Here is a 15,452-nt window from a genome sequence, read left to right as displayed (position 1 = left end):
AAAGATGTGCACATCTAGTTCCCAACATAGCAACCTTTGTTGCCATTACTGTCTGCTCCTATGAGACTCAAATATGGGAGAAGGCAGCCCTGCTGAGAAGTATCTTGTAGACCACATAAAGGCAGAGCAGTCTGATACCCAGTCGACTCACATTATTATGACCACTTCCTACTTTCGATGTCAGCAACGTGTAGCTTATGAAGGGAGTCACGCGTGGTGGGTATACAAGGTGTGTGATAGATGTCTGCACACATATCCCTCATTGCTGTCATGGGTAAAGGGGGCGATTTATCAGAGTTACAAAAACGGATGATTGACTTTCAGGGCAAGGGTGGCAGTATTTTTGAAACTGCGCAGTTTGTGAAGTGTTTGCGTGCTGCTGTGGTGAAAGTGTATCACAGTGGAAAAATGGCACGCTACAGTGGAGCGGCTCACCGCCAAAATGAACCAGGGAGCTACCAGATGTGTGTCTAAAACAACAGCTCAGCGAACCCTACTATTTATGGGCTCTAAAGCAAACAGATAGTCACTCCAAAAAAGGCTTCAATTTTCACGGCACTATCAGAATTGGATCTCTGCTGACTGGCAGAGGGTTGTCTTCTCCGATGAATCACGTCTTCTGCTTCATCGAACGGATGGATGATGGCATGTCAGGCGAGAAACATCAGAGAACAAACACATTGCAAACATTGCTAGAAGAACACAAGCTCATGGTGGCAGAGTTATGATCTGGGGAATGTTAGATATCGGCTGGATATGTTGGATAACGGCTGGATATCCGACACTGGTTGGAAGATCATGACCAAGACTTCCAAGTACTACCCTGGCCCCCTAATTGCCCAGACTCGAAACCAATCTGTGGGACCACCTTGATCGCCCTTTTTGCTCTATGGATCCTCCTCCACACACCCTCCAGCAGCTTTGGGATGCACTGCAGACAGCAACGCTCCAGATACCTGTGACCACCTACCAGGACCTTACTGAGTCACTCCAATCCAGTCTAGCTGCTGTCTACGGTGCACACAGTGGTTACTCTGGACATGAGCTGGTGGTCATAATAATGTGACTCAACTGTGTATGACTGCATATTTATTTCTCCACATAAACAGACAATGAGGACAAACCTATGACTTTCGCCTCTTCATCTGTGAGGGTTTTATTCAGAAAGATTTTCTTTACACGTAGGGTATTTCCTGAGGGAAGAACAACTCCAGTTGTTGGCATAGGGGGCTCTCCATCTTTTTGCTGCAAGCTGTCTGCTATTACGAGGAAGACTCTGAGACCTATATTCATTCTCTGGAATACAAACAACAACCAATGTAAGTGACTGGTAGAACAATTTGCTTATACAGCACTCAGATAAAAACCCATGCATATCTGCCTCCTGAGAAGTGATAAAATCAGTTCGTCAGTACAACCATCGTCTCTAATCAACTATACATGGCTCTCCTTGGTAGAACAAACGGTCTATAGAGATGGCTCCCTTTATTGTAGCAATCTGTGAGGGCTTTAGCACCAGGACTTCTACTAATCAAAACTTATGACAAGTCACTATGACATGTCCAAAATTTTTTTTAAATCATATATACCCTTTAAACCAGGACTCCAGTGCTTCAAGTCAGCATTACCAAAGGCCCTGCACATGGGTCTATAACCAGGCAATTATCAGGAACAAAACAGTCCCCTGATCATTGCCCAGTTGCGAGTGGAGAGGATAGCTGCATTTACATAAAACAATGATTTGCTCTGTGTAGAAAGAACAATCACTACTGCAATACAGGGTTCACGTGCCGCATAAACAAATGCAATTACCTGAAGAACAAGCATTTGCTCGGTCATGAGAAGCACATTTACACAGAGCAATTCCTGTAAAGGAGCAATAGTAAGAAGGCTCATCCTTGATGATTGCACTGATCCAAGTCCTATGTAAGAAGGCCTTAAAGGGGTTGTCTGGTGTTAGGCTATTGATGACCCATACTCAGGATAGGTCATCATTATAAGATAGACGGGGGTCCAACTCTCAGCAATTCTCCCCTCCCCGATCAGCTGTCTGAAGAGGCCAAGGCGCTCATGCGAAAGCTGCGTTCTTGGCCTTGCATGCCATCTAGATTGGAGCTGCAGTGTAGTGTAATTAAGTCTTCCTCTCCCGTTCACTCACACAGGCGTTGCAGCCTCCGCTGGGGTTGGCGAGAGTTGGAACCCAACTGATCTAATGGCCTATCCTGGAGCTAGGTCATCAATATCCTGAATGCACAACCCCTTTAACCACAGGGCCCAGGTTGGTGCATGTTATTATGCACAGAGTTTGTGTTGCTTCCATTTCCATGGTGTCTGTAGATCATACTCACACAAACATGTTTTGCTATCCTGGATACACAATCTGATTTAGATAACCACAATGATCCAGTGCTGACCTAGAAAACCTAGAACTGCTGAGCAGTTAGTATAGTGTCTTACCACCACTATAACAGAAGTTGGTTTCCTCAGGCGGATTGGACAATCTGGCATGAGCAGGGGACTTATCTGCGCTCATCCTGCCTCACATGCAATGTATTGGCACTGTACTAGAATTATATCGAGCACACAAGTATCACTTGTCTTTACCTCTGGGTTGATAGTAAATGTTTTAGAAGATTTTCCAACGCTCAGAAGGTCAAATATTATTTCTTTCATTGCAAAATCTAAACGTTCCTATAAAAGAAGAAAAGAAAAAAATGATGCAATAAAACACAACGGCTAAAAGAAAAGGAATTTAGGAATTTACCTCCAGCATGAGTAATACGCCCAATATTCTCAGAATACTGCAGGTATCAGGATTATTTTTATAATGGGCAATAATCTATCATTAAGTGGAATAAAAAAAGCAAATGACATCTATTCACAGAAACAAGAAAATTGTACATAACAATAGGGAGAAATATAAATAGCTTGTCCAACCAAATCTAACTAGTAGGGGCTACTAGGTTAGGACCACCAACCTTTCCTGAGAATGGGTTGGTTCCTCGATGAAGCTGACATTATTTTAGGGTTTAGTATTTAGCAACATACAACTCGTTAGATGATTCTTTTAAATGGTCACTAACTTTTCCCACAACTTCGCATAAATCGATAGTAAAAGCAACCACAAGAAAATGTCTTATCGGAGAGAAATGTCCAGTTCTATTGTAATCATATTACACATGTGAATACAAATCTATGTAGAGGGGAGGGGAAGGAGTGAGCAGCAGCATGAGTGAGACAGAGGAGAAAAGCACAGACAATTACTATGCAGAGGAAAACTGCTAAAAAATGCCAGATACAAAGTTGTATAGTGGCCAGTAATGGTGTTACTACTCATGTGTACAAACAAATGGTACTATTGATTAATGCAAAGTTTATTAAAAGCTTAGGTACGCTTTCAAGGGGTTGTCCCACGAAAAATATTCTAGTTTTCAAACCAGCACCTGCATAAAAACTTGTTATAGCTACTGAGTTTTTCATTGACATCTATCTGTATAGTGCCACCTGCTCTTTTTCAAGTTTCTCTGTCCTGCTCACTGAGATGGAAGAAGCACATGCTCAGTTCCATCAGCTGCAGCAGAAAGGACACCCCCCCTAAGTTGCCAGATTCGACTAAATCTAGCACAACTGAAGTAATGAATGTGGAGATCTCTGGATCCATGTGAGGTACAGGGCTGGCTCTAGCTTTGTTAGAAAGAGGTCGTCATGTACTGGATTATGTGTGATTTTCATTTTTTATGTTATTCATGGCATAACCCCTTTAATGCATTTTAACAATAATCACTAATGAGAGTGACAGGAATCCAAGTTATAGATGCTTTTACAACAAACTTTTTTTTATTAGAGTCAAACTGGGGGTCAAGGAATAATGAGCCATCCAAGTAATATATGGATTTGTTGGGTCTTAGAGGGTGAGAGACCCTCTGGATGACAATCAACAACCTAATGGAGTTTTGGAAAATGTGATCTTGTCATCCAGAGAACTCAGCAGTGGTCAATCCCATTCAAGAGTGTACATTTAAAGCATTTAACCAACTCACCTGAGCAATGAACTGAATGATCTTGACAAATATATTAAGAGGTGTGTCACGGGGCACTACACTACGGGAACCTTTGGGGAAAAGTGCGGATACGATGCTCATAAGGCGGCTGTAACAAGAAAAAATTATAAAGAAATGAAATAAATGAAAACCCCCCAACTTTTCTCCAGTTCTCTACACAATATCACAATAAAATATCTAATTAAGTATAAGGAAATAGTAGGGGTATTTCCACCGTTTTCAGCAACAACTGACAGGAAACAATACATTATCAATTGGTAATAGTGACTGTCTATCTGTAACGTCACCTTTTCCTGCACTCCATGGGAGTCACATGACATTTTTCCATGAGTTGGTTCCTGATGATATCACATCTATATCTGAGGCATGGCAAGTCTCAACCCTTTAGACCAGGGATCAGCAACCTTCAATACTCCAACTGCTGTGAAACTACAACTCCCAGCATGCGTATGTACCTTGCTGTTCTTGTAACTCCCATAGAAGGGAAAGGAGGATTCTGGGAGTTGTAGTTTTAGTATAGCTGGAGTGCCAGAGGTTGCTGATGCCTGCTTTAGACACAATATAATCAGTGACCTTGCCTCTGAGGGTGGTGTTCTGCTCATTCTCTTGGACCCTGCCCTGTAGATGTGATGTCAGCAATGATGCCGTGTCTTAGGGTCTATTCACACGTCCGTATGTGTTTTGCAAATTGCGGATCTGCAAAACACGAACACCGAAAATGTGCGTTACGCATTTTGCGGACCGCACATCGCCGGCACTCTCATAGAAAATGCCGTCTCTTGTCTGCAATTGCGGACAAGAATAGGACATGTTCTATTTTTTTGGGGAACGGAAGTGCAGATCCAGAAGTGTTGGTTGTCACAGATGACAATTACGCTGGAGGAGTCAAAATGCGCTCATCATCTGACTTGCATAATACAGGGAGGGTAAATGCTGGTGTCATTTATTAATTTATTTTTGTGTAACTGGAAAACCCCTTTAAGGGGACAGTTAAGGAAATAACTGACTGTTAGATGATTACTGAAGTAAGCCTGCTGGGAACCCCAAAAATGAACATACACGTTTCAAAAGATCTGAAGGCTTCAAGAGAAAACTATTAATACAGCAGGGGCTCTAAACAGGAGATCGTTACATCTGAAACCAGGAGATTTCCCTCTGTGCTTAACAATACAGATGATTTTCGTCGCAGCCACATACTGATACTGAGACTAATTGGGATTATTTATATGAAGTGATTACACCCATAGCACCAGGCGGCACAACCAAAGGAGAAAATGAAAGCACAACTTAAAAATGGCATTTCTGCAGGCCCCTCACATGATAAATAAGCCGCCGACTTTAGAGCGTGGTCCGCATTTACTCACCTTTGTGTTACAGTGTTGCTTTCACATTTTATCCTAATAACATAAACCCACAATAATCTATACAGAGATTCCAGTGCAACTCGAGACATTTTAGGGTCCTTATTCTGAAAGAAAGAGGAAAGAAAAATGGTCACCGTCTCCCATCTTCATGGCTATTTATGTCTAAAACACAGCTTAAAATATGCAGTAAAAATACACCCAAATATTTAGGAGAAGATTTACCAAGAAAAAAAAGCTAATATTTTGGCACAAAATGCACCAAATAGTGCCATACGTGGCATGCACCACATTTATTATGCATTTTTGACGCTGTGGGGCAGATTTATCAAAGCTGGTGTAAAGTAGAACTGGCTTAGTGGCCCAGAGCAACCAATCAGATTCCACCTTTCATTTTCCAAAGCAGCTGTGAAAAATGAAAGGTGGAATCTGATTGGTTGCTCTGGACCACTAAGCCAGTTCTACTTTACACCAGTTTGATAAATCTCCCCCACAGTGTCATACATTTAGTACCTTACTACTGTTCTGTCGCATTCAAGTGGATGGGCAGAGCTTAGTGTAGTACCCATGGGCACTGTGCCTGGTAACGAAATAGCCGCACTTCTCAACCAAGTACCATGGGCCACTTCAAATACTGACTGGTGGAGGTCAGAACTCTAAAGATCTAATATTGATGGCCTATTATCAATATCAAAATCCCACACACCCCTTTAAAAGGTAGAGTTTCACACATACATTAATATATGCCACCATAAATAAATGTTACATACTGCATTTACCAAACCTCAGAAGAAGAACAGAGGACCTCTCGTGCATTATTAGTGATAGGAGAAATAACTGGATCTCCTATCACTTGGGTACAGCATTCTTCTTCACAGCATCTTCCACAAGGTCATCTACATCATTTACAGTGACGAGTACCTACATCTGGGAACAGAACTGGTAGCTACTATTGGGGGGGGGGGGGGGGTTGTAAATGATGTGGGCCTGCCGTTATAGAGTTGTGTGCGGCAAATCCCCAGCATTTTACATTACCGGCAAAGTGAATGAAATCTCATCCGCGCACTGTGGAGAAAACCTGCAGCTTAAAATGACGAGCACTGGAGGTTTTCACTATTTATGCTGTGGAGTTTATCCGCGGCTTTCAACCTTCGCAATGCAATCCTATCAGGAATGCCAAAATGAAAAGCAGCCAATTTCGGGCCGCCTTTGCAACAGTAATTTTCCTCTTGATTGGCTGCGGATTCTCCACTGCGGATCAGGCCGGTGCGGACCACCCTTACTGTATGAATGGCAGAATGTATATGAATGGCGGGTGTGGACCACCCTTACTGTATGAATAGCAGAATATATATGAATGATGGGTGTGGACCACTCTTACTGTATGAATGGCAGAATGTATATGAATGGCGGGTGCTGACCACCCTTACTGTATGAATGGCGGGTGTGGACCACCCTTACTGTATGAATGACAATGTATATGAATGACGGGTGTGGACCACCCTTACTGTATGAATGGCAGAATGTATATGAATGGCGGGTGCGGACCACCCTTACTGTATGAATAGCAGAATATATATGAATGACGGGTGTGGACCACTCTTACTGTATGAATGGCAGAATGTGTATGAATGGCAGAATGTATATGAATGACGGGTGTGGACCACCCTTACTGTATGAATGGCAGAATGACTCTGTACATCATTTGTAATCTTGAATGTGATCAGAGAGTTAGGCTGGGGTTAACCAGCAATAGGTACTGCGCAACATCACAGCTAACGATTGTTAATGGGGTCGCGATGCGACAGACAACACGCCACAACTGCAGTACGAGCATTGCAGAAGTCAAAAGCTGCACATCACTCTGCTAACATAGACCACAATGCAAGTCGCTAGCAACTGAAACTTGGCTGTTTTTTGCATTAAAAAGGAAAAAAAAAAACAACAACAAAAACTCTGAAATGGTTGCACAACGGCAAGTTGCAGACTAATCCCACAAAAGTTTTTGGTCATGTGACTACTTTGAGACTTGGTGTTGTCTGATACCTGACGGCGTGTAGCCCCAGCCTTATACTAGATAGCAGGTCTTTATATGCATAAATGGTAAAACTGGAAGCAACTACAATACAGAACAGAAAATAATTCAAATTACATAAAAATAAAAAAAAACAGTAAAGCAAAATATTCCTAAAGTATATACTATTTATAGTTTAAAGTAACTACAGGGCCGCCCCCTAACTAAAGCAGACTATGCATTTTAAATAGCAATTGTATGGCCAACAGCTATCTCTCTCTCATCCCTCCATTACACACGCATGCTTGGAGCGGCTGAGTGTGCATGTGTTTGGAATAAGTAGAGGGCAGAAAGCTGCTGCAAGACACCTCTATCAGTGGCTTATCTCCGAGACCAAAAGGATCATTGAAATCCAAAAGCCCGATCTTTATCTTCCCTGACATCTGCCATTGGAGAACCAGGAGGTCCCTAAACATATCAGACATTAATATGTATAGACAAACTAAGTGAGTTCACATCACGTTTTTGCCCTACTTTTAACAAATACATTGGGGAAAAAAGGATACAGAAGCGCAGTACGCTACACTTTTATATCCTGCAGAGTCCAGTATAAAAAAATAAAAAAAAAGTATATGGTAGTGTAAATATATATTTTTTTTGTACAGTGGAACTCTATGGTGATGCATGCCACATCTGTAACAACCAACTGTTTAAAAATATCACATGATGTACCCCATCAGGTGGACTTAAAAAAGGTCTGATGAGATGACATATATGTAGATAGAGATATAGATCAGTAAATATATATCTCTACATATATCGATGTGAATATCTTCTGCCTGTGTGAGCTAGGAGATGATCATGTGACTGTGTTTGTATGCAAGGTTAGGTTGTGCAGAGCAAGCACTGCAGGGCAGGGGGCGGGGCGGGGCAGATTTTTCACACCCACAAATATTCATGAGGGAGAGCTCAGGCATTGTTGTTACACGCCCCCACAGCTTTGCTGCAGCATGTAAACAAAGCAAGAATAACAGAACCATGCAAAGGTGTAAGTATTGTTTTTCTCTTAATAAATCAAGCTTAACTAATGTATATTGTAAGCCCTGAGGAGTTTTATTTTTTTTTCATTACTCGGATAACCCCTTTCATTTATTTAGATACTGAGGTAATGAAAAAGGTGTAGACATCCTCTGAGTATCTTTTGTTTGCTATTAACATTCTCTAATGGCGGGTTTACATGGGCCGAGGTGGAGACGATTGTCGGGAAGGAAGAGTTCCTTCCCGACAGTCAGCTGCTCTTTCGTTGAAGCAATCACTTCCACAGTATACAGCAGCAAACTTTCTGGGCAGCAGATCTGCTGCTCAGAAACAATCATTTACGTGCCTACAAGGACGAGATGATCATCCGATGAACAAACATTTCATTTGTTGATCGGTGGCACATTTAGACGGGCAGATTGTCCGGAACGAGCGTTCACAGGAACGTTCGTTCTTGATAATCTGCCCGAGTATTGAGCCGTGTAAATCCCCCTTAAACCATGTCCAGCATCTGATGGACAAGGCCAGTGGAGGTAGCAACTCCCATGTAAAGGGTAAGACTGCACATCTGCGGAGGGGGTTCTGGCCAGAGCCTGTGTCGCAGAATCTGATGGGATAAAAAAACAAAAAAGGATGAAATAGCACTGGATGCAGCGGTATTGCTCCTGGCAAATTGCCGGTATTCACATTGGAAACACGGCAGACCCCATTATAGTGAATGGACGCCATCGGGTGCCGACAGTGTCCGGCATAGGTCAGATCCGATGGTTCCAGCATCGGAACAGAATCCTGCTGAGCCTTAGGCAGGTGACCATACTGAAGGGTCTAAAGTCCATAGAAAATATAGCTCCACAGAGCAGCGTCCCACATGAACTCACCTGAAGAGTTTCTATTTGTTTTCTGATACTGTTGTTAGATGGCATCTAAATAAAGCAACGTGAGACAGCAAAACAAACATGAGAATGGAGCCACATGCATGTTAGATGAAAAAGCACAAAACATATAGCACAAAACCAAAAGAAGCCGGGGAGGCCCTATCTACTAATGGATATGCTGTGCATTCTACAGTAATTGTCACCTAGACAATGTAAACATGATCAGCACTTGGCTTTATATACAGGCACGAGAGAAACATACACCTGCTTCAAATTCACTGGTTTTAGGTATCAATACATAATAAAAAGCATCTGGTCTTATAGTAAGTCTCAAGAATTAGGCAGCCTCAGATGAGCAGCAATGCAAGGCAAATTACAGTCATTATGTAACAAGACCTAGGTCAAAATGCAGAAGCTGTGCGTGAAAAATTATGTACACCCTTACTGCTTCCACTGGATTTAAAAAGGGTAAGTAGCAACAAGGAGCAGCTAATCAAATACCCTCGACTAAATGATCATGAACAAGTGTAGCCAATTCAATAAAAGCAGAAGTTTTGGCAGTTTGCTGGTCTGGAGCATTCAGACATGTGTTAACACAATGCCAAGGAGGAAAGACAACAACAATGATCTTAAAGGGAACCTGTCACCGGGATTTTGTGTATAGAGCTGATGACATGGGTTGCTAGATGGCTGCTAGCACATCCGCAATACCCAGTCCCCATAGCTCTGTGTGCTTTTATGGTGTAAAAAAAAAATATTTGATACATATGCAAATTACCATAAAAGAGTCATATCTTGCTTGTGTGACCAGAGAAGAGTCATATTTTCAAGCTCTGACTCATCTCAGGTTAATTTGCATATGTATCAAATCGGTTTTTATACACAATAAAAGCACACAGAGCTATGGGGACTGGGTATTGTGGATGTGCTAGCGGCCATCTTTCAACCCATGTCCTCAGCTCTATACCTCAAATCCCGGTGACAGGTTCCCTTTAAAGAAGCAATTGTTGCTGCCCATCAATCTGAGAAGGGTTAAAAGGCCATTTCTAAGAAATTTTCATTCTACAAACTGGGTGAAATAGGAAAATAATCAAGGTGTTGCAATGGTGCTGTAAAAATCCAGACCTCAACTCAATGAAAATGCTGTGGTGGGACCTTCAGACGAATGCCCACAAACCTCAATAAACTGAAGAAGAGCGGGCCAACATTCCTCCAGAAGAATGTGACAGACTGATAAAGTCACACAGAAAACTGTGGTCTACAGGCTATTGAGGTGGACGGGCTTCGTTTATTTTTGTTTTTTAGCTTTTCCATTTTGGCTTTATTTTAATGAATTAATAACTGTTAAATAATGACAAGATGGAATCTGTTGCATGCTGCTGTTCATCGGAGGTTGGATTCACCTAATTTTAAGACTGACCCGATGTTTTCTTTTTATTATGTCCTGATATGTAAAACCATAAAATTCAATTGTTTTTCTCAGGACTGTAAATGTAATTACTCTCCAAGGTCATAATTATTTCTGTAAACTAATGCAATAATCTAGATTCCTGCTGTAGAGGTGTTAAACTTCTAGTGATCTTGGGTGGTCCCATCAATCATACATTTATCACCTATCCTAGGTCTTCTCTTTAATTGAAGGATTTTAAAAAGGAAAACCTACACTTTAACATAGTAGTAAAGTACCACCTGGAGGAACTGCAGTACTAGCATTACCCTACCAGACATCCATTAGGCTTCATGCGCTTGAGATGGCTTGTATGGACATGTGAGCGCTCTGTGTGCCGCCACGAGGTTGCGTCTGCATAATGTGGCATGTAATGTTTTATGCCCCGATTTCTTTTTCTCATAGATTCTTATGAGTGCCTCCATGTAGGCACACACAAGTACAGTATAGGTACACTGATTTTTAGGCATGTTGTATTTGGGATCCCGAATATGGCCATGTACATGAGGCCTCCATCTAATCGCTCACTTCGCATGGGGTAACTCCAATAATAGACTAGGCACCGGCAGTAGTGTTCAGAATACATGGAGCAAATGACTGCTTCAACTCCAGTGAAAAGAACTCTAAAGGCCTCCATATAAAGGCCTCCATGTAGCATGGCTTCCTCGACAATATGGCATGCAGAGGAACATTCCACAAAATACTGTGTGAATGAGCCCTTGTTATTCTAGAGGCTTACATCGGCCATGATAGAAGGCTAAGATCACATCAGCAATTTTTAATTGACATTTGCTTTTATATTATAACTGACTTTTACAGGACAACTCTGCAACCCTACAAAAATTAAAGTTTTATGCTCTTTATGGGTACAAATGTTTTACGATGTATTAAACTTTGTTAAATATAACTGCTTTCTTTTAATCTTGCGTAACCTTAAAGGCAGTCCTGTAGAGCTGAAGGGAGCAGCAACGTGCATGCGTAACCACTGCTCCAAACCGGGGAATAAATATCCCACACTCTCACGATTGGACCTCCAGGGACTCCACTATCTCCAGCAGTCCCATAGAGAATGAATAGAGCAGCAGGGTGCATGCTCAGACTGCCCTTCCATGAAATTGGGGGAACGGGACCCCCTTTCTCTGGATCGTTGGGGAGTGATTGGTAAGTTATCCCCCATCATGTGGATACGGGGATGACTTCTAAACTCGGCACATCCCTCTTAAGTACTGTATGTACCCTACATTTAAAAAACAGAAGATTTTTTTCAGGCACATGAGAGATGGATTAGAGCATGCCATGGGTCAGATAATACCTGTTAGCGAAAATAGCAACAGAACTGCACATTTCAAGTATTAAAGAAAATAAAAAAAAAGAAAAACTTACGTGGTGCATTTAAGGCTACTTTCACACTGGCGTTTTGGCTTTCCGTTTGTGAGATCCGTTCAGGGCTCTCACAAGTTGTCCAAAACGGATCAGTTTTGCCCTAATGTATTCTGAATAGATAAGGATCCGCTCAGAATGCATCAGTTTGCCTCCGTTCAGTCTCCATTCCGCTTTGGAGGCGGACACCAAAACACTGCTTGCCGCGTTTTGGTGTCCGTCAGACGAAACTGAGCCAAACGGATCCGTCCTGGCACACAATGTAAGTCAATGGGGACGGATCAGTTTTCTCTGACACAATCTGGCACAATAGAAAACGGATCCGTCCTCCATTGACTTTCAATGGTGTTCAAGATGGATCAGTCTTGGCTGTATTACAGATAATACAAAACAGATCCGTTCTGAACGGATGCAGACGGTTGTATTATCTGAATGGATCCGTCTGTGCAGATCCATGACTGATCCGCACCAAACGCAAGTGTGAAAGTAGCCTTAGACAAAAGGGTGCGAGGTGGAGATAAAAAGAAAATCAATGCAGCGTGAATGGAACGATAAGCAGTGGGATGAGATATGAGATGAGCGGCCATAACATTCAGATTACTAATCACAGACGTGCAGCCGATTATCAGGAGCAGCGCTCTTCTCCCAGTTCATTTCATTCACATTACTACAAGTAGAAAGCAGTAGCGCTAGAGGAATGTATTCACCTGCTCAGTACAGTAATAGGACGAGTAATGCAATTATTTCAACCAGCGCTATACAGAAAGTCAATCCAAACACAATATGAAGAAAGGAGCTCGAGGTAACAGTACAGATTCATTCAGGCGACAGATTGAAACAGCAAGTTAACTGCTTGATTGAATCCGAAGATGGCGGAAAGAAAATTGCGAGATAAAATTAAATACACGGATTAATTGCAGAATGGTAATCTGATCCGTGCCTGAATCATCCAGTGGGGTACGGGCACCTACCTTCAGATGTGACAAACAGTTCTGTAAGAAGATGTGCCAATTGTTGAGGAAGAACTGCTTCTGGCTCACACACAGCAAGCAGGTAATCAGAGGATATAGAGCCTGCGAAGTAGAAGTCAGCACCATTACAGAACCATCAGATATCTGCCCGTCCTTTCAAGTAGGCCTCCAATTTCAGAAAACTTCTGACATATCATACAGAACCATGCTGAAACAGAGGATCTGGCTGAGCACTAAAGCTCCCGTGTTTGCCTATGGTACTCCTCGGAGATGCGATGTACAGACTCATATACTTTACAAGAGTCTATATACCGAGGAGAGAAGAATGGAACCAAAGAGAACCAGCACTTTGCGGGGGTCTCAGCACATGGACCCTTACCAGTCAGAACAATGAAATTAGAGGCGCCCTTTACAACTGGCTTGTGTGACTGACCTGCAGAAGGTTACCGCAAACAATCATAAATTCACCTTTAGATTTAATGCCCATCTTTGTACACCAGTCCACACATATTTTACCTGATATTAATTTCAATACAGCATGCTCGATAAATTCACTAAACATTTTTGGATTTGTTTGGCAGCCATGTGCCTATACTGAGTTTTTAAAGGGACATCTATGGCACTACACACCTTTTTATATCATGCAGTATGTGTTTTTCTTGTTTAGGGTACTGATCCTCACTGTGGACAATAGTCATTAGATAAAGTATATCTAAATGTGTAGCGCAGGCGGGTGATTACTACTTAAGGCTAGATGCACATGGCTGGTATCTGTGTTTTACAGTCTGCATCCCGCACTATTGCACTATCCAACAGATGGACATGCGGATAAATTGATGCGAACAGCACACGGATGACATCCTTGTGGCGTCTGCATTTAGCGGCCCCACAGAAATGAACAGGTCCGTGTTTAATCTGCAAAAAATGCAGATCAGATGTGGACCGACTATAGGATGCAGAATCTATAGTGCATGTGCTTTACTAACTCACATGCACTAACTGATTAGCTTAGTTCAAACGCCATGTATCAATACAATTTAAAGGCAAAGTCAGAACCGCGCTGCTCCAGTTATAGAAAGACAGTCAATCACTGGTTATACAAAGGGCGGTATCCACTGCAATCTCTGCTCTATTCAACCAGAAAAATAGCACAGCATAGTGAAGTTCCGCAAGTCTTCTTAGGGTACTTTCACACTAGCGTTTTTCTTTTCCGGCATAGAGTTCGGATCAGTTTTATCCCCATGCATTCTGAATGGAGAGCAATCCGTTCAGGATGCATCAGGATGTCTTCAGTTCAGTCTTTTTGACTGATCAGGACAGAGATAATACTGCAACATGCTATGGTTTTATCTCCGGCCAAAAATCCGGAACACTTGGCGGAATGCCGGACCTGCCATTTTTTTTTCCCCATAGGAATGTATTAGTGCCGGATCCGGCATTCAAAATACCGCAATGCCGGATCCGTCCTTCCAGTCTGTGCATGCGCAGACCGGATAAAATGTGAAAAAAATAAATGCCGGATCCGTTTTTCCGGATGACACCGGAAAGACGGATCCGGCATTTCAATGCATTTGTAAGACGGATCAGGATCCTGATCAGTCTTATAAATGCCATCAGTTTGCATACGTTTTGACGGATCCGGCAGGCAGTTCCGGCGACAGAACTGCCTGCCGGATTCCTCTGCCGCAAGTGTGAAAGTAACCTTAAACATCCAACACTTTATTATACTCACATGAGATCGCATAAACACAGGCACGTAGTATTAAATTTCATCAATAGGAATAGAGCAGAGATTGTAGTGGATACCGCAACTGGTATAAATAGTGATTGACTACGCCTACGGAAAAATATTCTCCACGAATCAGTGATTGTACGGTCTTTGCCTTTGAACTATATGTGAACGGAACCTGCAGCGCTCACAGTAGGATTACAATCTGGACATTTTTATTTCTGGTTTTATTAATATTTTTTTCTTTTGATTTTACTAAATCAATACAATTTGCTTATATGGTGCCTGTGTTTATATACTATGCACCTGTTCAGCAAAGCCATGCATCATCATCTCTGCGCACTGAAATGGGCGCAGCTCATTACACACCCCCCCCTTCCCTTCCCCCCCCCCCCCCAAACACCCCCTTAAGGTTAGGATTTACAGTAACCCAGAAATCACGGACATTCACATGACCACACATTTATCTCACCAGGGAATGTTTCTTTCTTGAGCTCAGTTCAAAGGTGGTCTGGTAGAGCATCTCCACAAAATTTTTTAAACATGGCACATTTACTTCATTTTTTACAGCCTGGG

General features: G+C 42.2%; 1 protein-coding gene across 10 annotated transcripts in view; it reads right to left on the bottom strand.

Moving 5' to 3' along the window:
* The window catches only part of FRYL (FRY like transcription coactivator), a 330,165-nt gene that overhangs the window by 102,980 nt on the left and 211,733 nt on the right, over positions 1-15,452 (bottom strand). For 6 of the 10 annotated variants that reach the window (XM_040418890.1, XM_040418883.1, XM_040418885.1 and 3 more), the window contains 7 exons: positions 15,349-15,447; positions 13,148-13,249; positions 9,353-9,397; positions 5,426-5,529; positions 4,041-4,149; positions 2,605-2,691; positions 1,125-1,296 (listed from right to left, as the gene is read on the bottom strand). In XM_040418890.1, the coding sequence (XP_040274824.1) occupies positions 1,125-1,296; positions 2,605-2,691; positions 4,041-4,149; positions 5,426-5,529; positions 9,353-9,397; positions 13,148-13,249; positions 15,349-15,447 (718 nt within the window). The remainder of the gene's footprint in view (positions 1-1,124; positions 1,297-2,604; positions 2,692-4,040; positions 4,150-5,425; positions 5,530-9,352; positions 9,398-13,147; positions 13,250-15,348; positions 15,448-15,452) is intronic. The other 4 variants (XM_040418887.1, XM_040418888.1, XM_040418891.1 and 1 more) reach the window with 1 other exon arrangement.

This window comes from Bufo bufo, chromosome 2 (genome assembly GCF_905171765.1).
Source record: "Bufo bufo chromosome 2, aBufBuf1.1, whole genome shotgun sequence".
Lineage (NCBI taxonomy): Eukaryota > Metazoa > Chordata > Amphibia > Anura > Bufonidae > Bufo > Bufo bufo.
Note: the sequence above shows the minus strand (reverse complement) of the source record. Positions and strands in the feature narration are given on the sequence as shown.